The sequence below is a fragment of the Puma concolor genome, chromosome B2 (assembly GCF_028749965.1).
Source record: "Puma concolor isolate L17-30 chromosome B2, mPumCon1.1.hap2, whole genome shotgun sequence".
NCBI classification, from domain to species: Eukaryota; Metazoa; Chordata; class Mammalia; order Carnivora; family Felidae; genus Puma; species Puma concolor.
In genome coordinates, this window is record NC_141671.1 from 78,314,098 (window position 1) to 78,335,988 (window position 21,891).

Here is a 21,891-nt window from a genome sequence, read left to right on the forward strand (position 1 = left end):
AGCAATTTCTTGCTCGACACATCTCCAAAGGCAAGGGAAACAAAAGCAAAAATGAACTACTGGCACCTCATCACGACAAAAAGCTTCTGCACTGCAAAGGAAACAATCAACAAAACTAAAAGGCAACTGACAGAATGGGAAAAGATATTTGCAAATGACATATCGGATAAAGGGCTAGGATGCAAAATCTATAAAGAACTTACCAAACTCAACACCTGAAAAACAAATGATCCAGTGAAGAAATGGGCAGAAGACATGAATAGACACTTTTCCAAAGAAGGCATTCAGATGGCCAACAGACACATGAAAAGATGCTGAATATCACTCATCATCAGGGAAATAAAAATCAAAACCACACTGAGATACCAGCTCACACTGGTCAGAGTGGCTAAAATGAACAACTCAGGAAACAACAGATGCTGGCAAAGATATGGAGAAACGGGAACCCTCTTGCACTGTTGCACTCGTGCGGCCGCTCTGGAAAACAGTGTGGAGGTTCCTCAAAAAATTAAAAATAGAACTACCCTACAACCCAGCAATAGCACTACTAGGAATTTATCCAAAGGATACAGGAGTGCTGATTCATAGGGGCACATGTACCCCAATGTTTATAGCCACACTTTCAACAACAGCCAAATTATGGAAAGAGCCTAAATGTCCATCAACTAATGAATGGATAAAGATGTATTTTATATCTATAATGGAATACTGCTTGGCAATGAAAAAGAATGAAATCATGCCATTTGTAGCAAGGTGGATGGAACTGAAAGTTATTATGCGGAGTGAAATAAGTCAGAGGACAGATCATGTTTTCACTCATATGTGGATCTTGAGAAACTTAACAGAAGACCATGGGGGGAGGGAAGGGGAAAAAAAGTTACAAACAGGGAGGGAGAAAGGCAAACCATAAGGGACTCTTAAATACAGTAAACAATCTGAGGGTTGATGGGGGAGGGTGGGGGAGAGGGAAAAATGGGTGATGGGCATTGAGGAGGGCACTTGTTGAGATGAGCACTGGGTATTATATATAAACAATGAACCATGGGAATCTACCCCAAAAACCAGGAGCACACTTTACACACTGTATGTTAGCCAATTTGACAATACATTATACTTTAAAAAATCATAATATTAAAGAAGAATCCTATTTTGAAAAAAAAAAAAAAAAGTAGCTAAAGAGTAGCCAGTATGGGAATGTTTAGAGAAAAGTCTGGAAGGAAACAAGCTGTTAGCAGTGCTTACCTCTCTTTTAAGAGGCAGAGGCAAATGTTAAGACAACACTTGCTTTTGTGCTATTTTTTTTTTCAAATGAGAATATATTCATTTTATTTCTTGTAACTAAACACATATTTTTGTAAAAGAAAAGAAACGGATTCTCCCATTTCAGGAGGCCATCTCTGTGCCTCCAAAATTGCCAACTTGGAAATTTGACATGGAGGCCAGGGATCTTGTTGGCTTGAGGTCCTGAGTGGAAAGGTTTTCAGGTCACGTCTTCAGGAGCAAGTGTGGGGCCTGGAAGAGGTGGGGAAGGAGAGGTGTGGTGGACCAATTTGCATGGAGGTCCTGTCCTGACACAAGAGCCAGTTTTGCTAATGCCCACTGGCCTGAGAGTAGAAGGGTCTTAGGAAAGGGGGCTCAGGGCTACTTGCTTCTAAGAGTCTGACACGGGACTGGTCACTATTTCTTATTTTTGCTTCTCAGAGCATAAAACTAGTTCTGACTGACTATACTTGAGAAATCTCTGGGAACACAGGAGCAGGAAGAAGCAGCTTTATTTCCATGGTAGAGATAACCAAATCCCTAAAACTGATACTATGGAAGAAGGTCTAGAATAACTAATGTAAATTCATGCTACTGTTGCAGATTAACAACAACATTAGACACTCGGATGAAGTGTCCTGGAACCATGTGTCCATGTGCATTCTAAATGGAGGTGGCATTCGGTCACCCATTGACGAGCGGAACAACGGTATGCTTCCCAGGCTCAGGGTGTCAGCTCAGGTCTCTCTCTGACCGTGCCCCTGGGTGGCCTCAGCTCATCTGTCCTGTCAGCCATGTACCACAATGTCAGCCTCTCCAGTTTCGGTTAACTGCTACTCAAGTCAGTGCCTAAGCAGAAGGGCACACACATGCTTGTGTGTTCTCATATGTATTCACACAGAGTGGAGAGCGAGGGTGAATGGAACCCAATCTTGATCTAAACTTCTGACACACAAAGCCAAATGCTAATTATTGCTGATTACCAACAGCCGCCTCCTTGATACCTGGAAAGAGAAAGGGACAAACTGTCCATGTTCTGTGCTGGAAAAAAACAAAAACAAAACAAAACAAAAAAAACAACAACACCCTACTGGATTAAATTCTTTTAGTGCATTTACAGATATCCAGGATCTTGCATGGTAAAACAAACCAACTAGTCAGATATTCAAACCGCTCTTGCAGTCTTCCCTGATCTGCTGTCAAACCAGGTAGTCTCAGTGTAAAGCCCCAAGCTCATCTCATTGTCAAACAAGGACAGGTGGCAGGGACACACTGCCTGTTTGGAGGAACTGAGCAATGCTCAACACCCACTGAAGACCCAGCTATAAGCCAGAGATCCAGGGCAGAGCACTGGTGACTTTGGAGCCACAGCCATTTATGAGCACCTGCCATCTTGCCCAGTGGTTGAGAGCATGGCCAGAGGCCTCTTGAATCCATTCCCTCCCTGAGTGTCAGGAACCACTCACACAGCTGATGCTGTACTAATAGCCTTCCAATAGCCTCTTGTCTCCCTCATCTCCACCAACCCTAAAGGAAGCTGGTCTTGGGGTAATCTTATTCTCAAGCTGTTTTCCTTCTCACCCCATCTACAACTACCGTCAGGCACAATTACCTGGGAGAACCTGGCTGCTGTGTTGCCCTTCGGAGGAACCTTTGACCTGGTCCAATTAAAAGGCTCCACCCTGAAGGCGGCCTTTGAGCACAGCGTGTACCGCTATGGCCAGTCCACTGGAGAGTTCCTGCAGGTGGGCGGTAAGTCACCCTTTGAAGTGAAGTGGGTTTGTCCTGCTGGTTGGCTTAGTTCCTCACTCCCCAGGACCTCTACTGCCAGATTTGTTTAGGTTTTCCCCCCACCCAACATGAATGCATAGTCTCTCAATGGTCATGGGCTCCCAGACCAACTGAGATTAGGTCAGGGTCAACGCCTCAATGCCTTGGCAATGAGCAGTAGTTGCTACGCCTGATTTGGATGTCAGATAGACTCACTATAGGAGCTGGCCCTCCAGACTCTAAGCAGGTCAGCGGCCTTGAGGTCTAGTTTCTATTAAAATCTTAGTTGTTTAAACACTCAGTATTCTTTTGTAGAAAAAAACCAAAACCACCATTCTCTGTTCTATTCATAATTGCCTGGTACCATGCAGAGGTTCAAAAGAATTCAATATCCAATCAGTATTAGCAAGGATGATGTCTGGGAGGGGCGGCCGACTACATAGACACATCGGAACACCTGGTTCTAGTTCCACTGTGACGTGGGACAGGTCTTCAACCTCTCTGAATGTTCTGAAAACATCTGCCCTGCTCATCTCATGGATCACAGTGAAAACTGAATGAAAATAAATGCTTCCCAAATTGCCAAGGACTTGTGAATGTGAAACACTTTTGTCAATAATAACTTCCACAGTCCAACGAATTAATCGTTAAATTTATAACCTTGATACTGATACCATAATTTGCCCCCCCCTTTTTTTTTTTTACTGTAGATGGTGGGCCTCACTTGATAGTGTGATTGCTTTGTCAAGTCCTCCTTCTATAGAACCCCCAACTCTTTGGATTGAGGGGGGGAGCTGCAGATGGTGGTGGAGCCATGGCCTAACGCCTGTGGGGTAACCCACACATTCTGCACTTTTCCAGGAGAGACGTGGGGGGAACAACAGGGTTTTGATGCTCCATCACAGTGCTGGGTAGTTACATGTCTTGTGAAAGGCATCCAAACCCAAATTATTATCATTTAGTAGTCTTCAAAATTAGAACAAATGTTCTGTACCTCTCATCTATTTCTCATTTTCCAAAGCCATTGAACCAAGTGGCTGACCAACTCATTTAGGATTTTAAAAAGATGTGGTTTCTCCCTGCACTGTTACCCCTTGCCCATACTGAGGCAGAGCCAGTTTTCCTCTCAGTGGTTCTCAGACCTCCCAAGACTCAAGGATAAACCTAACCAAGAAATGCAAACGCAATCTAACCAAATGCTGCAATGTCACCTCAATTCTTGCTGAAATTTCACTCAAGCTCAAACTCAGTGAAAACCAAGCCCAGTGCCCCAATTCCATATTTTGGCCAAATCTCTTTCTTAGAAAACAGAAATTTCCCTCTGGATCCAGTGAAAACATACAGATTCATTTCTTTTCTAGGAATTCATGTGGTGTATGATCTTTCCCGAAAACCTGGGGACAGAGTGGTCAAATTGGATGTTCTTTGCACCCAGTGTCGAGTGCCCAGTTATGAGCCTCTCAGAATGGATGAGATATATAAGGTTATCCTTCCAAGCTTCCTTGCCAATGGTGGAGATGGATTCCAGATGATAAAAGATGAAGCATTAAGACACGACTCTGGTAAGCACAAGTGTCTCTTCCTCTCCCTACTCCAAAGTACTCCAGAACAAAACTGGGCCAAAGAGGGAAGCTACTCAGGATGCCAGGACTGCAGTGCCAGAAATCAGATCCTGCCCCTTTGTTGCCGCCTCCCTCCTGCTTTGTTGGAAAATAGCAGCACTGCATTGGAGAATATGTGCCCTACCCCTCTTCGGCACACGTAGCCACCCATCCAAGCCCAAAATGTTTTAAAATTCTGTTAAGTATGTATAAACAGCTATTTAAATTGTGAAATATCAATGGGTTTTGCACTTAACGAGAAACCTCATCTCTAGAACTTTAGATTGGATCTGGAAAATCCTATAAGCTTTCTTGAAGCTTTTAGTGTGAATAGGTCAGGTAGGAGTAGATGGGCTGTGCTCCCCTCCCCCTTTTTAGCACATTGGGTTGGTGGAGTATTGAAAGGAACAACCACACCTGACCTCAGTATTTTTGGCAGCATTTAGGGTCATTATACTGCAGCCTCACTTTTAAAAATCATATGGAAGTTGGCTGATGGTAGATTTGAGTCCCACAGAGGCCCAGAGGATACCACCAGCACAGGGCCATTAAAAAAAAAAAAAAAAAAAGAACCACTTCACATGCATGAAGTCCATTGATCCATTGATAGAATATACTACCCCTTCCTCTTCTCTAGGGCAGAAGCCAGCGTGCTTATAAAGCATGTGCACAACTTTGTATCTCCAGAAAAGAGCTCTGGTACTTCCTCGTCAGCTTTCCTGTGGTGGGCCTGCTGTTTCAGCCTCTTGTTTCAAGGAGGGTGGAGAGCGGAGCCAGGGCAAAGGAGGCAGCCTTCCTGCCAGGAAAGATGCTAGCTACTTCTGTACATTCCATGAAAGACGATGGAAGCACAGGCTTTACAGAGGTGTCCTCTTGGGTCCCACATGAGACAGAGGCTGGGGACTGTGCAGACTAAACCCAGACTGATTAAGTTTGAGAGAGGGGCTCACATAGAAGGCTGAGGAAGCCTTGGCCCTAAGGGTTCTCAACCCTAGCTGTGTATCAGACTTAGTTGGAGAACATTTTAAATTAAATATCAATACTTTGGCCCCAGCTTTTAAGAGATTCCAATATAATTGTGTTGGGGAAAAGACTCTTCCAGCAATTCTAATGCAGGGATGAGAACCACTGCAGAGAGTTTAAAAATACTGGTGTATTTTTTTTGTGGAGGTATAATTGACATATAACACAATGTTTTAATTTCAGGTGTACATGGTTCAATATATGTATGTATTGCAAAATGATCACAATGTCTAGTTAACATCATACAGTCACTAATTTTTTTCTCTTGTGAGGTAAACTTTTAAGATCTGCCCTTGTAGCAACTTACAATATGCAATACAATATGGACTCTAGTCATCATGCTGTACATTACATCCCTATGACTTATTTGTGACTGGAAGTCTGGATTTTTAACCCCCTTCACCCATTTTTCCCACCCCCCTACCCCCACCTCTGGCAACCGCCAGTCTGTTCTCTATATATGCAAGTTTGGTTTTGTCGCTGTTGTTTAATTCCACATACGAGTGAGAGGAGATGGTATTCGTCTTTCTCTGATAGACTTCATTTAGCACAATGCTCTCAAGGTGTATCCGTGTTATCGCAAAAGGCAATATTTCATTCTTTTTATGGCTGAATAGTATTCCTTGTGTGGAATCACATTTTCTTTATCCATTCATCTACCACAGACACTTAGGTTTTCTCCCTATCTTGTCTATTATAAATAATGCTGCAGTGAACATGGGGGCGCATGTTACTTTTTGAATTAGTGTGTTTTCTTCAAATACTCTAAAGTGGAATTGCTGGATCATACAATGGTTCTATTTTTGATTTTTTGAGGGGCCTCCATACTGTTTCCCATAGTGACTACATCAAGTACATTCCCACCAATAGTGCACAAGGGTGCACTTTCCACATCCTTGCCAACACTTGTTATTTCTAGCCTTTTTGATAATAGCCATTCTAAACAGAGAAGGGATATCCCTGTGGTTTTGATTTGCATTTCCCCGATGATTAGTGATATTCAGTATCTCTTCATGTATCTGTTGGGCATCTGTAGGTCTCCTTTGGAAAATCTATTCAGATCCTCTGCCCATTTTTTAATCAGATTTTTATTTTGTTTTTCTTTTGAGTTCTAGGAGTTCTTTATATATTTTGGGTATTAACTGCTTATCAGATATATGATCTGTTGAGTGGTATTTTTAAAACAAAATTTTGTCAGGTCCCTATGGGTTTGTTGTAGTTATAGGCAATTAGTATTTATCAGGTCTCCTCTCTTTTGGAAATGAAGTCTCCATTGTCTGTCAATTATGCGAAAATGACTTCTGACCAGGCAAGCAGAAGGAAGCCACTTTTATGTCTCAACTAATTGCTCTCAACCATTTCCCTAATGCCCTTGTTTTGGAGTGGTTCAAAAGCAATATTAAAGGTCAACAACCTTTTGAGATGACTATTCCCTCCAGTTATCTAGTAGTCAACAGTGGGCACATTTCACATCTGGAACATGAAAAAGCAATCAAATTCTTTGCACCTGTAATCACTTTTCTTGTCTTTTGTGACATTTTATCCTTGCTTATGAAAGTAGTATCTTCCCTCTTACAATTACAAAAGACTTTAGAGAAATACGTTGGTTTTCCCACCTCTTACTGTTAATTGGTAATTACTTATTCTGTAGTTAAAATAATGTATATATGTTTTCCAGGTGACCAAGATATCAACGTGGTTTCTGGATATATCTTAAAAATGAAAGTAATTTATCCAGCAGTTGAAGGTCGGATCAAGTTTTCTGCAGGAAGTCATTGTCGTGGAAGCTTTTCTCTAACATTTCTTTCCTTTTTGGCAGTGAGCATTGTTTTATACCAGTAGCCATAAATTCCTCTTGCCATTAATGTGTGGAACTGCATTTTTTTTTTTCAAGTGAGATTCAAGTCTGCATTTTAGGTACTGGCTTGGTGATGGCACAGACCATCTTTGCTGGCCCCCAGAAGCTGAGGCTGGAGGCCTGTAAATGAAGACACTGACATCATTACTCAGGATCAGCAAGTCACTGAACACACAGGAAAAAATGAAAATGAGCCCTTTGAGGGGAAAGCCAACCATCTTTAGTTTACATATGCAAATTTTAATAAAACTTATATTAACAATTTTAAACCACAAAAATCATTTTTTTAATATCCATTTTAATCCACCAAACAATTTATGTTTACATAGAACTCTATCCTTTACAAGGCAGTTTTTATCTTATTTGATGCCTATAACTTTTTCTGGTGGGCAAGGCAGGCGATGTTTTTCCCATTTGGCAGACAGGGAAACTGAAACTCAGAAAGAGCTGACTTGTTCAAAGCCATACAGCTGAAAGTGACAAATCTAAGACCTGCACCCAGGTCTTCTGACCTCAAGTCCAGACTCTTTCAACTACATCCAGTTGCTGTTCAGAAAGATACTTAATGGTCTCATCTGCTCATAACTGTCAATGGCATCAAGCTCCTGGATGACAAGTCTCTGCTTTATTTCATATCTCTAACTTTTCCCTTTTTAGATCTTGTTGTTACATTGAGTTTCATGGACTTAAACACAGGCAGCATTCTCTCCTGTACCACCCATGTGCCTTTAACAAGTCAGGGAACAAACAGTGCAGCAGCAGATGATGGGAAAGGCCAGAGCCTGCAAAAAATAGTCCAGGGGCAGGGAGAAAGGAAAAGGAAGAACAGGACACCCGGGACATATTTACATTATGGAAGAAAAGGAGCTAAAGGGCATTTAGATTTGTTAAAGAGATATTTGCTAAGGAGTAGCAGAAGAGTGCCTGATACATAGTATTACCTGTGAATAATTTTATGAGATTCCATCAGTTCTGCCTCTGTGCTCTTTCCACCCTTCTTTCTAATGGGAGGGTATGAGAACCTTTTAAGGTGTGATTCTAAACTTGTACCTGTTCTCCCCAGCAAGATGCCAGCACTTACCCTAGTCTCTGTCTCTCTCTCTCTCTGTCCCTTCTCATCCCCCACCCCAGTTATGGAAAACTCAGAGGGGAGACAAGGATTGATTTTTAAGTGTTATACGTAATAAGTTTGAAGTCAGATCTGCCTGCAAATCTGGACACTCTTAAGTCATGCTCAAGTATGAATATGAGAACTCCTGCCTGGGAGTGAGCCCCTGAGTGGGTGTTCAGGAAAACACCCAAACTGATGAAATGATTTATAACCAAAAGAACAAATACTTGCTTAAGGTGGTCGTGAGACCATGTGAGCCTGCTCAGCATTGCATAAACTTCAGTGAGAAATGGGAGCCTTCACCTTAAAAAATGGTGAGCAGGGGCACCTGGGTGGCTTAGTCAGTTAAGCATCCAGCTTCGGTCCAGGTTATGGTTCATGGGTTGGAGCCCCGTGTCGTGCTCCCTGCTGTCAGCACAGAGCCTTCTTTAGATCCTCTCTCTTCTCTCTCTGTCCCTTCCCCTGTATATGCTTTCTCTCTCTCTCTCAAAAATAATAAATGAAAAAAAAAAAATGGTGAGCAAACAGCAGCTAGAGGTTTGGAGAGGGAGTGTTTGTTAATGTTTACAAATATTAAGTACTCCTGATACAAAATATACTTTAAAAATTTTATAACATCTTTAAAAAGGCTGCTGCAGTAAAATAATGCCCTCAGTTCTATGCATATACAGATTAGCTATAAGCAAATGTCAATAGGATTGGAAGAGGAAAATTAGAGAAAGGTGCATTTGGAGTATATTTTTATGCTTGGCCAGTAAAATACAATGAATCCTATTAGAGCACAAATTTTTAAAGAACATTTTTGTAAGTTTTCTAAATATATGTGCATATATTGTGCAGTGGTTTAAGAAATGACCTCAAACACTTTACAGCTGTAGATTCAATTGTGCAATAAAACTGAAGATATGCTCCTTGTCTTTGGTAGTTATTTCTTCTCTCAAGCAAACATTATAACCTGGGACAATACAACTGAAGGAAAACTTTTGATGGTTTATCACTGGTATCATTTCTCTTGATCATAAGTCCCTTGCCATTTGATAACCTTCCCTAGCCCCCTTTTCAGCCAAAACAACAAGAAGAAAAATGCATGCAATTTTTAGATAAAACAGTAAATAAAGGATATTTTAAATAATACTCTTATATTTTCTGGCTTTCATATACAGAATCTAATGTAGAAATTGTTTTGAGGCTTGTAGTTGTTTACTAAAAATAAAAATGCCCAAGTTGGACAATGTTGGGGATTTAACTAATTTGTCTGAACTGCCTGTGCATCTAAGAATCTTCTTCAGGCATATTGATAAATAAACCAATTGTTCTGTCTTGATCAAATGGATCCGTTAAATCCATTTGGTGCCAGAACTGCCTTCAGCAGTTTCTAACAAAGAATAAGCAGGGTTTCTTAGAAGAAAGTTGAGACTGCCAACAGTTGCCCATTAGGAAAAGTTGCTCCCTTGAGGAGTCTGGATATCTATCCCTTGAGGATAGATCCATGGCTACACTTCCCAAAATTAGGAAAGTTTCCTGATTAGTTATCTGGGCCTGCTGTAATAAATTGACATAAACTGGATGGCTTAAACAACAAAAATTTATAGTCTCACCCTTCTGGAGGTCAGAAGCCTGAGATCAAGTTGGCAAGGTTGTTTCCTTCTGAAGACTGTCGTGAAGAATCTACTCCAAGCCTCTCCTAGCTTCTGGTAGCATCAGGCATTCCTTGCCTTATAGCTGGTATTTTCCCTCTGTTTTTACATCCTTTTCCCTCTGTATGTCTGTCTCTATGTCCAAATTTCCCCTATTTATAAGAACAAAGTCATACTGTATTAGGCCCACTGTAATGACTTAGTCACCTAAAAAAAACACTATTTCCAAATAAGGTCACATTCACAGGAAATGGGGATAAGGGCCCAAGCCCCACCATCTTTTCAGGGGACACAGGGGAGTCATCCTTGGTGGCTCCCGTTTTCTCAAACTCACATTATGTCCCTGGGTAAATCTTGCTTCCCAACACACACACACACACACACACACACAGGCACACAACACCCTTCACAAGTACTACCTTGCTTCAAATCACTGCCACTTCTGAATTGCTTCAGCAGCCTCCTAAATGAGTTGGTCTCCACTTCTGCTCCACTCTAGTCAGTTCCCAACATTCTCAATTCAGCAGCCAAGGTGATGTCTTACAGTATTAAGCAAGACTGTGTTGCTCAATGGCTCAAAATCTTTTTACCACACTCCCAGTAAAAGCAACAATAAATTATCCCAATGGCCTACAAGGCCCTCTGTGATCTGGTTTCCCATTACTTCTCTGACATTATTTCTCTTCACTCTCCCTGATGTGGCCACACTGATCTCCGTGCTATTCTTCCTACAAAACACTCTCCCACTCAAACCTTTGCATGTGCTATTTTCTCTACTTGGAACATGGACTCCTACATACCTGCATTACCTGATTTCTCACTTCCTTCAAGTCTTTTCCAAGGTCCCAGACCCCGCCATTTAAAACTGCAACCCTCCCCCATATTCCCCTCCTTAGTTCAAAATGTTTCTTCTGAGCACTTATTTTCTAAGATACTATAATTTCCTTATTTATCTTATTGTCTGTCTCTTGGAGTTTGAATGTAGGTTTCTAAATGCACAAATAATATCCCTAGCTTATCTAAAACTGCCTGGCACATGGGTGAGTGTGCACTACACACGAATAAACTGAATGAACTGTGTATAATTCCTTCCCTTGTACCTTTCTGCCACCCTCCTCCTCACTCAGTCCAAAAGCCACACACACAGTCCTTTTCTCTGGCCTCACCCCTCCAGAGAATACAGATAATTAAGTTTTCTCTACCTACAGAAGACACCCTTTTCATTACGCAGAGTGTTTGACTCTTCTTTAACCTCTCTGCAACCAAAAGGCCAATTAAGTTACCCCTAAGGACAGCTGCCTTTCTCCAAAAATTTAATTCCCTTGTTCCTTAATATGAAGGTAATTATAACTTTTCTAACAGTATTCCTTTTTCTCCCTTGTTTTGTTCTTCAACATCAGGGATTAGCAAACTGCAGCCTGAGAGCCAAATCCTGCCTGCCACGGCTTTATGTAAATAGGGTGTCATTGGAATACAAATACATCCACTACATAGAGTGTTTGATAGGAAAAAAAAAATCATAAATATCAAATTAACAAAAGTGAAATAAAAAAAAAAAAAAAAAACTAGTTTTCACTGGAGCTCATGGGCCTCAGGTTAAAGATTTCTTCTCGGGGCGCCTGGGTGGCGCAGTCGGTTAAGCGTCCGACTTCAGCCAGGTCACGATCTCGCGCTCCGTGAGTTCGAGCCCCGCGTCGGGCTCTGGGCTGATGGCTCAGAGCCTGGAGCCTGTTTCCGATTCTGTGTCTCCCTCTCTCTCTGCCCCTCCCCCGTTCATGCTCTGTCTCTCTCTGTCCCCAAAATAAATAAACGTTGAAAAAAAAAAAAATTTAAAAAAAGATTTCTTCTCTGTGTATAGAGCACTGCCAAAGAGATAACTGGGTACGTTACAGACAGCATACTCCTTGACACAGAAGTATAATGAACTGGCAAGAACTATTCATTTGCTCATTCATTCAATCATTTTTATTCCAATGTTGACTATATCTGAAATTACAATTTGTGTATATATCATTACACACTCTGCTAAAAACAGAAGCAAATTAGATTTCTATTTATATTTCTACAATAGAATCAAATGGTTTTTACTAAGTCAAAAATGATCATTTAAGTGGTTGCTTTCAATCATTTCTCAGGATCTTCTGATATCTATAACTAATTATACTTAAAACACAATTTTAATGTCCTTTAAATATCTGAAAATGTCTTCCCATCTATTTAATTTCATTTTATCCCCTCAACCAGAAACACTGATAGTTGTTTCTATTAAACACATTTCAAAATGTGAAGCTCATGCACAAGAGAACACACATAAAGATAGGAAGGAATGTACAAAGTAAAATATATGAAATGACTGGGGAACATACTTTTTAAAAGGATCCAAAGAGTGACTACTTTTGGAAATAAAAGCTCTTTCTATGGGGCAACACTAACAAGGACAAGATGAGAGACAAATCGAAGTTTGAATTCTAACTTCACTACTCTCTCTGGCTTCAATATCCTTACCTATAATATAGGAATAATACCATCTCACAGTTACTATGATGGATGATAAAACGTGATAGTGAATATAAAATGCCTTGCCAACAGAGATTGCATCTGGTTCCTTTTCCTTTGATAATATGAATAATTAATTTTGTATGTGTAGATTTTTATACACATTTTCTTTAAATAGAGCTCAGCCACTGCTATGGATGGAACTGTGCCTTCCTAAAATTCGTATGTTGAAGCCCAAAACCACCTTGTGACTGTCTTTGGAGATGGGGCTTTTAGGAAGTAATTAAGGTTAAATGAGGTCATAAGAGTGGGACCCTAACCAACTGGACTGATGCCCTTATAAGGATAGAGAGAGAGAGAGAGAGAGAGAGAAAGCAAGCTCTTTCCTTCTCTCCTCCCACAAAGGTACACAGAGAGGTCAGGAGCACATGTGAGAAGGCAGCTATCTGCAAGCCAAAGGAAGAGGCCTCACAATGAAACCTACCTTGGATTCTAGCCTCCAGAACTATGAGAAATAAATTTGTTGTTAGAGCCACACAGTCTGTGGTATTTTGTTATAGAAGCCCAAGCAGAATGATACACTCCTAAGAACATTTTTCTCACCTAAATAAAGAGAATATGACGATTTATAGGACAGTAGGTGAGAATGAGATAACAAGGGCTGTGAAATATTTTTTCCAGCTCACCATGACATTTTAAATAGTGCTTAAAATGCTATGGATTCAAATGTGAAGAGTTAACCTGATTAACTTTCCATCTGTCCCTGAGAAATCAGTAAATGTTTAAGGCTTTGTATTAAAGTACCAACTCACAGAAACTCATATATATACTAGAATCTTGAAACAATTAAAAATATAATAAAACTGGGGTGCCTGGGTGGCTCACTGGGTTAAGCGTCCAACTCTTGATTTCAGCTCAGGTCACGATCTCACAAACTGTGAAATCAAGCCCCAGGTCAGGCTCTGTGCTGACAGCAAGGAGCCTGCTTGGGATTCTCTCTCTGCCTCTCCCCCATTCACATGCATGAACATGCTCTCTCTCTCAAAATAAATAAACATTTTTTAAAAAATTTACAACACCAGGACACTTGAGTGGCTCAGTTGGTTAAGCGTCCAACTTCAGTTCAGGTCATGACCTCGTGGCTCCATAAGTTTGGGCCCCACATCAGACTCTATTGTCAGTGTGGAACCTGCTGCGGATCCTCTGTCTCCCTCTCTCAGCCCTTCCCTCACTCATGCATGTACTCTCTCTCAAAAATAAACATTAAAAAAATTCCAACACCTAATAACCACTTTTTTTGGAAAAAAAAATAAGTAAACAGTATTAAACAGGTTAGATTTCCAAATTATATTTAGAGTTCCCTATTACCCAGCTTAGTATCTAATACATAGTTGAAACTCAATAAATACAGCCTGAATGAATGCTACGACCAATTAGCAAACACAAAATGCTCGATCTTGAAAGACAAACTTGTTTTAAGGAGAAAAGTATAGCATGGGAGGGAACTATAAGTAGAATTCCGAACACTGACTCTAATCTTTTAATTTAACTTTCCTCAAGGGGAGCCTGGGTGGTTCAGTTGGTTAAGCATCTGACTTTGGCTCAGGTCATAATCTCACATTTCATGGGCTTGAGCCCCGTGTCTGACTCTGTGCTGTCAAACCAGAGCCTGGAGCCTGCTCTTGATTCACTATCTCCCTCTCCTTCTGCCCCTCCCCCTCTTTTGCTCAGTCTCCCTCTCAAAAATAAACAAACATTAAGAAAAATTTTTTAATTAGGGCGCCTGGGTGGCTTGGTTGGTTCAGTGCGGACTTCAGCTCAGGTCATGATCTCACATTTCGTGAATTCAAGCCCCACATCGGGCTCTGTGCTGACAGCTCAGAGCCTGGAGCCTGCTTCAGATTCTCTATCTCCATCTCTCTGCCTGTCCCCCACTCGTCACTCACTCTCTCTCAAAATTAAATAAACATTTTAAAAATTAAAAACAAATTAACTTCCCTCAAGAAATACAATTAATTCTGTATTTTCCTTTTGGAGAGATAACAGACAATATAATCCAAAAATCTACTTGACTAAATTGTTATATAAGATTTTGGAATATAGCTACATTCATTCAGTAAAATATAGCTGCAACCACACCATCAGAAATATCTGTTTGTAGTCAGTTTTCACACTTAAAAAGGGCAATAACCTGTCAATCCAGCAAGAGTAAGGAAAAGTGCTTTGTTTCTTAAGAAAAACTCATAAAGGATGTCTTCTTTATTTTTATTATTTTTTTTTTTTAATTTTTTTTTTCAACGTTTATTTATTTTTGGGACAGAGAGAGACAGAGCATGAATGGGGGAGGGGCAGAGAGAGAGGGAGACACAGAATCAGAAACAGGCTCCAGGCTCTGAGCCATCAGCCCAGAGCCTGACGCGGGGCTCGAACTCACGGACCGCGAGATCGTGACCTGGCTGAAGTCGGACGCTTAACCGACTGCGCCACCCAGGCGCCCCAAGGATGTCTTCTTTATAAACACATAGCTACCTGTGTAGAAAATAGGGGCAAAAAAAAAGATACATCTACTAAAATGTATTAACTCTAAATAAGAAAGCAAATCAGATCTTACTACAATTTCTCCACACTAAACATAATTATTTTCAAAGTGATACAATACAAAGATTATTGGTCCTATCTGTTTGCCCTACCTCTTTAAAAAATGGCAATAGTAGGGGTACCTGGGTGGCTCAGTCAGTTAAGCATCCGACTCTTGATTTTGGCTCTGATTGTGATCTCACAGTTCTTAAGGTCAGTCTCCACATTGTCAGCTTGGGATTCTCTCCCCCCCCCACCCCGTCCCGCTGGCACTCACATGCTCTCTCTCTCTCAAAATAAATAAATAAAACATTTTAAAAAATGGCAACAGCAAATGACATATATTCTAATAAAATTTTGGTAACAGGTGTAAAATGAAAGACTATGAAACCCAATCACTTTTAATCATTATTAAGTTTGTGTTAGTCTTTATTAAAACAAAAAAAAAATCAAAAATTCAGACACTGGATTACATGATATATACAAGAATATACAAAAGTAAAAGAAAAAAGTACATATATACTACATTAATTAGCAAAGCAGAAATTTGTTATCTATCTGGTCATTGTATCTCAAATCCAAATGTTTACATCCAGGACGTCACAGAGGTAACTTCTTTTTGTACCTAAAGTAAAAATAAATCTATTCAATAGAAGACAATAAAACAGCGTTCATTTGTGAAGTGCCTAATAACAATTTCAGTGTATTAAAATTCTAACCTAAGACATTAGGAGAGAGAGAGAGACATTTTGCCATGCTCTAATTCCAATTCATTTTGTACTCTTGGGTTCATATAAGTTCAACCACCTCAAAAACACTCAAGACTGACTTACACAGCATTCAGTGTCACAGACAGATAACAGCCTGAAGAGTTTGGCCCATTCTAGTGCTAGCATTTAAATTCATACCTTTCTCTGGAAAGACTACAGGGTATATAACATTCCTATCTGCTTGTAATTAGGAAGCAGGGAAGTCAAAACACAGGCTATTCCTTTCCTGTCCACCCAAAACTGACTCTATGTTTAAGCATGTTGAAAAAAGAAAATATAAAGAGTCATTTGTTAAGGTTGTTCATTTTTAAAAGGATCATAGTAACAAGGGTTTCCTTAATTTTTGTGTCCCTTATTAAAATAAATGTCAGCATACCATCAAAAACAAAGAATAAAACTGCTGCTTTTCAGTTACCTTATTGAGCTCTGGAAATAGTTCTTGTATCACAATGTCCAATAAAACATAAGTCAGCTAAAGCACCAAAAAAAAATTTTTTAAGGCATTAGACAAAAAAACCATAAAAATGATAAACACAAAATTCAGGACTGTGGTTATGTCTAAATGAGAAAGCAGGGAGAACTCAAATATACATGTGGACATTTTATTATTATGCTGCATAATTCATTTTATCTTAACTATTTTATACATAACAAAATTTTGAAGAAGGAAGCAGGATACAAAATTTTAACTTATTAGGATCTCAACAAAATATGTACATACTGCACTATATATGTAGTGTTAACTGTGGTTATTCTAATGTAATCTGAATGATAGAATTCTTAATTTTTTAAATTTTACTTTATTTCATGAATTTTGTATAAATTCCAAATTTTCTACAATGAATCTATGTTTATTTTAAGTCAAAACTACTTATGTTATAAAGAAAAAAAAGTAAACTAGAGAACAAACTGATGGTTACCACAAGGCAAGGGGAAATGGGTGCTATAGGGGAAGGGGACTAAGAAAGAGTACACTTATCCTGATGAGGACTGATTAATATATAGACTGGTTAAATCACATTATATACTTGAAACTAATATGACACTATATGTTAATTATACTGGAATTAAAATAGAAAACTTAATTAAAAAAATTAAAAAGTAGTCAGCAAAAAAGAGTAACAAAGATGAAACATTTTTTTTCTGTCCGAATGTTTGAAGTGCACCACCTTGAGAGTGTCACTTCACAATAACATACCAGAATCCTACTGTGTGTCGTTCACAAAACCTAGCCAACACTAGTCAACCTCCTTTAATGATTTTTACCTGTTTATTGAGAACTGGCTGTTGTAAGCCATCAAATAGAAGTCTGATGCTTTCATACTTGGCTTCTTCACCAATACACTTGACTATCAGATCTAAACAAGAAAGCCAAATGTGAAACATTTCATATTACAAAGTGACTCATCATTTAGTGGACCATAAAGCAAAATCTTCACTCTGTTTCCCAGATATTACACAAAAACTGTAAATCAGCATTTCCTAAACCAGTGTTCTTGCAAGAGCCTCCTGGAAAAAACACTTCTATGGTCAAGAAACTCAGAACCGTATATCCTCCTTCTGGAGATTCACAATGCACCAAGTATACTGCAAGTGCTGAGGAGTGTTGCAGTAAAAAAATTTATACTATTGGGGCGCCTGGGTGGCGCAGTCGGTTAAGCATCCAACTTCAGCCAGGTCACGATCTTGCAGTCCGTGAGTTCGAGCCCCGCGTCGGGCTCTGGGCTGATGGCTCAGAGCCTGGAGCCTGTTTCCGATTCTGTGTCTCCCTCTCTTCTCTGCCCCTCCCCTGTTCATGCTCTCTCTCTCTCTGTCCCAAAAATAAACAAACGTTAAAAAAAAAAAAAAAATTTATACTATTTATACTGTTATACTATTTACACTATTAAGTGATAAAAGACAGTTGTAAAGTAATACACACTGTGTTATTCCATTCAGATAAAACAAATAAAAATCCCAAAATTATGCATATGCATTTGTATACACATGTATAGAAATGCACAGAAAAATATTTGCGATGATTAACACCAAGCTGAGTACATGGATACTTATGCACATTGGGGAGATGGCTTCTACTTTTTACTATATATTTTTTCATAATGTTTGAATATCTTAGTATCAGGAAAAAAAGTTAACTGTTTAATATAGACTTTCCTCAATGAATATGACCACTTTATTTTGTACTTTTTGCATAATTATTATTAACCATCTTACAGAATAATCTTTTTGGGAAATGTTTAAATACTAATTTAGGATCTAAAAAGTTCTGATTCATGTTTGACCCCACAGATGTCATGTATCACTTCTATTACCAAAGAGTCAGTCCTTACTAAAAACCTCAACTAAACCTTTTTCCCAAGGCAAAAAGTAAAATTATCAAGTAAACCAAATGCCCAAATATGTGTCCTTTCCCCCCCAAACATAATAAAACTCTTAATGATGTTCTTGAAAAAGTTCTCACCTTATGTTTGCTTCTAGGAGATAAATCTAACCCTAAGTGGCAAAGGCCAAATTCAATTTATAACAAGCATAGTAGATCCTTGATCTTTTCAAGATTATGTGGCCCAATATGGATCTTTATGAATCTGCTAATTCACCAATACTATACAGAACTTCCCAATTAATATGTGTGAACCATAATGGACAAAAATAAGTGATCCTTTCAGATCCTTCAGAAATCCTAAGTAAGATTGAGGGGTAGAGGACAACAGAAAGACATGCTAAGTTTACTAAATTATTCCTTCCCAAAAGGAGTCTTGAAGTAGAGGTGATTCAAATTCATGTCTCAGCAAAATAACAAATTATTACATTCAGTGGCTTTCCATGTTGTCCCTGAATATCAAACTAAGACTGTTAAAGCCATGAATGCTAAGGGTCACTATTACAAAACAGGTAAGAAATTATTTCATCATTTACCTACAGAAGACTTACCCCAGAATAGCTTTTATTCACTTTTATATTCAGCCCAGGGATTTAACTTAACTGTCTTCACACAGAGCAACAGGACTATTCTGAGACTAATTTTTCAATGATGAGAATTCTCTAAGGTACAGTCCAAAGGTACAGTCCAAAGGCTTCTTTGGTTCTTACTCTGTATTTTCTCTCTGAGCATTATTATCCACTACACATAACTTCTATGTCTCTATCCTGTACTGTTCATTAATCCAATTTCAAAACCTGGGTATCTCACTACTTACTAGACATGTCTTCCTGAATACTGTATAGGAACTTCACACTCAAAATATTCTAAACTAAGTATCCTCTGCTTTGACTCCTTGCATCTTTTCCTTGTATTTCCCATCTCTGTAACAGGTTACTACTATTTATTTACCTTGTGGTCCAAGCTTACCTCCTTTACAGGAGAAATGATCATTCTCCTCCTCTGAGACACACTCTGTGACTTGGAACATGCCTTCTCTCTTATCATATGTATGTTTTATCTGTATGTCTGTCTGTCCACTAGACTGAACTACTCAAGTACACTTTTTATATCCCTTGCATTCTGCATAGTGCCTGACATGTGGAAAGAGCTCAATAAATTTGAAATGAACGAATGAATTCTGACCTTTTACTCATAAACACGAGTGAAGCTCTTCTCATTGTAGAGTGGGCAGCAGGATTCCAACTGTCCCACAAACAGATCACTTTGATCAGTCTGATTATAAGTTGTTGCTAAAAAAATCTGGCTGTTGCATAGGTAGAAAAAGCCTGTCTTAAATTTCATTGTGCTTATATTATAAAAACCAAATTTTATTTAACTAATGACTTAATTTTACTTTGTCCTTAGTAACTATTACTAAAATGAAAACTCAAACTAAAAATTGGCCTCAATAATTACTATACATCGTGATCTCAAAGGGGTGCTAATCTGTATTTACTACTTAGATATTACACCTGGAATGTAATTCATCATTTCTTCAAAAGTCTGTTTTGCTCGTTTTTGCTTATCTTGGAGAGAACGAGGTTCAGTGTTTTCACAGAATACAGCATCTAAAATGAAACAAAAAGAAATATTTTCACCTATTATACACGAAGTACTTCTTCATAGCAGAAATACCAATAAACCAATGAAAAACAAGACACAACAGTACACAAGACCTGAAACAAACACATGAGAAAATACCTCTGAGAAGTGTTATAAGTGAGACCAAACGGTGCTCCTGAAATAGTTGTTCTAGTTTACAATGAAGATAGTAGTCAGTATACATTTCCAAGGTATTTTTAAACAGGATTCGAGTTCCCATTAAGAGATGATGAAGCCAGTCAGGAACTTGGAAAACCACCCGTCCTGAGAGGGATCATATAGAATATTTTGTTAAGATAAACAGGTATTTCAAACATTCTCCAATGTGAAAACACAAAAATGGTAATATTTTATTTGTAAACACTAGTAACTTTAATATGTTCAGGACCATTTGTACCAAATTCTAATAAAAGAAATATCTTTAATTTAAAAAGAAGTTACAATGGGGCAATAGTGAAGAGCATTAATTTGTATCACAGAAGATACAGGACACATGAATGAAAAATAGGTTTTAATATAACCAGACAGACCTTACCTACATACATCAGGTAATCATAGACTCCTTCTACAGTCATCATCTCCATAAAATAATTCTGATTTTGCTTTCTTTCTGTATTCTCAGCACGGTTTGCATTATTCTTAAATAGATCACTGAAAAGCTGAAGTAAAAATTGAAATAGTAAAGAGATGCATAGTTTATTACACCTGCTAATAAACAAACACTAAGGCTAAAGTGACAACAGAACACAGGCATTTAAACCTTTTTTAATCAAAACGAGCATTAGATAGGTTAAGCTCTGTCTCCAAAATTCCACATTTATATCCAAAATTGAATTAAAAAATACATTCTCCCCAAAGTAGTACACAAAAGTCTCCATTCATTTAAGACAAAACAGATAATTACCCATAGGAAGAACCCCTTTGCTTTTTTATACCAAAATGAGCAAATAAACATATAAAGATGTATAAATATATTAATGACAGCTAATTTTAAAACTAACATGACTTAAAGATTATAATTCACTAGTTAATTAATTAAAGGGTGTTTAGAGGTGAACATTGAGCTCTAACCAAAGTTTGACAGTAACAGTCATAGTCTGAAAATGTGAAAAAAAAAAGATGCAAAAAACTTCTTATAGTAAAAATGATGAAATGCAACGAAATCTCAGCCCTACTTACTCCCAACTATGCAAAAAAAGTCTATTCTTGATAATAATAATAATAATGAAACAGCAGAAATAAAGGAACTAAAAGTATGCTAGAAAAGATCAACAAAGCCAAGAGATCAAAAGGACAAAATCTTTGGCAAGATTGATCAAAAAAATAAAAAAAGAAAATGACACAAATAATATAAAAAATAAAAGGGGATATAACTACAGATGTTAGAAAAAATTAAAAGGACATTATTGACAACTTCAGGACAAAAAATTTTCAAATTTAGATTGAATAAAAAATGCGTTGAAAAATATAACCTATCGGGGCACCTGGGTGGCTCAGTCAGTTAAGCGGCCGGCTTCGGCTCAGGTCATGATTTCACGGTCCGTGAGTTCGAGCCCCGCGTCGGGCTCTGTGCTGACAGCTCAGAGGCTGGAGCCGGTTTCAGATTCTGTGTCTCCCTCTCTCTCTGCCCCTCCCCTGTTCATGCTCTGTCTCTATCTCAAAAATAAATAAACGTTAAAAAAAAATTTTTTTTAAAGAAAAATATAACCTATCAAAACGGACTCACAAAACAAATCTGAAGAATACTATAATCACTAAAGAAAT

General features: G+C 38.6%; 2 protein-coding genes across 12 annotated transcripts in view; one reads left to right on the plus strand and one right to left on the minus strand.

Annotated features, from left to right (window-relative positions):
- NT5E (5'-nucleotidase ecto) overlaps nt 1-9,538 on the plus strand; it is a 51,057-nt gene extending 41,519 nt beyond the window's left edge. Inside the window, exons 6-9 of one of the 2 annotated variants that reach the window (XM_086707364.1) lie at nt 1,864-1,969; nt 2,863-3,012; nt 4,392-4,592; nt 7,333-9,538. In XM_086707364.1, coding sequence (XP_086563490.1) covers nt 1,864-1,969; nt 2,863-3,012; nt 4,392-4,592; nt 7,333-7,496 — 621 coding nt within the window. In that variant the 3' untranslated portion in view covers nt 7,497-9,538. The remainder of the gene's footprint in view (nt 1-1,863; nt 1,970-2,862; nt 3,013-4,391; nt 4,593-7,332) is intronic. The other variant, XM_086707363.1, reaches the window with a different exon arrangement.
- Nucleotides 1-21,891, minus strand: part of SNX14 (sorting nexin 14) — a 99,061-nt gene that overhangs the window by 4,995 nt on the left and 72,175 nt on the right. For 4 of the 10 annotated variants that reach the window (XM_086707356.1, XM_086707354.1, XM_086707355.1 and 1 more), the window contains 6 exons: nt 20,663-20,786; nt 20,227-20,391; nt 19,998-20,093; nt 17,370-17,461; nt 16,519-16,575; nt 15,729-15,958 (listed from right to left, as the gene is read on the minus strand). In XM_086707356.1, coding sequence (XP_086563482.1) covers nt 15,920-15,958; nt 16,519-16,575; nt 17,370-17,461; nt 19,998-20,093; nt 20,227-20,391; nt 20,663-20,786 — 573 coding nt within the window. In that variant the 3' untranslated portion in view covers nt 15,729-15,919. Of the gene's footprint in view, nt 1-1,756; nt 2,265-7,731; nt 10,413-13,240; nt 13,360-15,728; nt 15,959-16,518; nt 16,576-17,369; nt 17,462-19,997; nt 20,094-20,226; nt 20,392-20,662; nt 20,787-21,891 lie in introns of those variants that run through there. The other 6 variants (XM_086707351.1, XM_086707352.1, XM_086707349.1 and 3 more) reach the window with 4 other exon arrangements.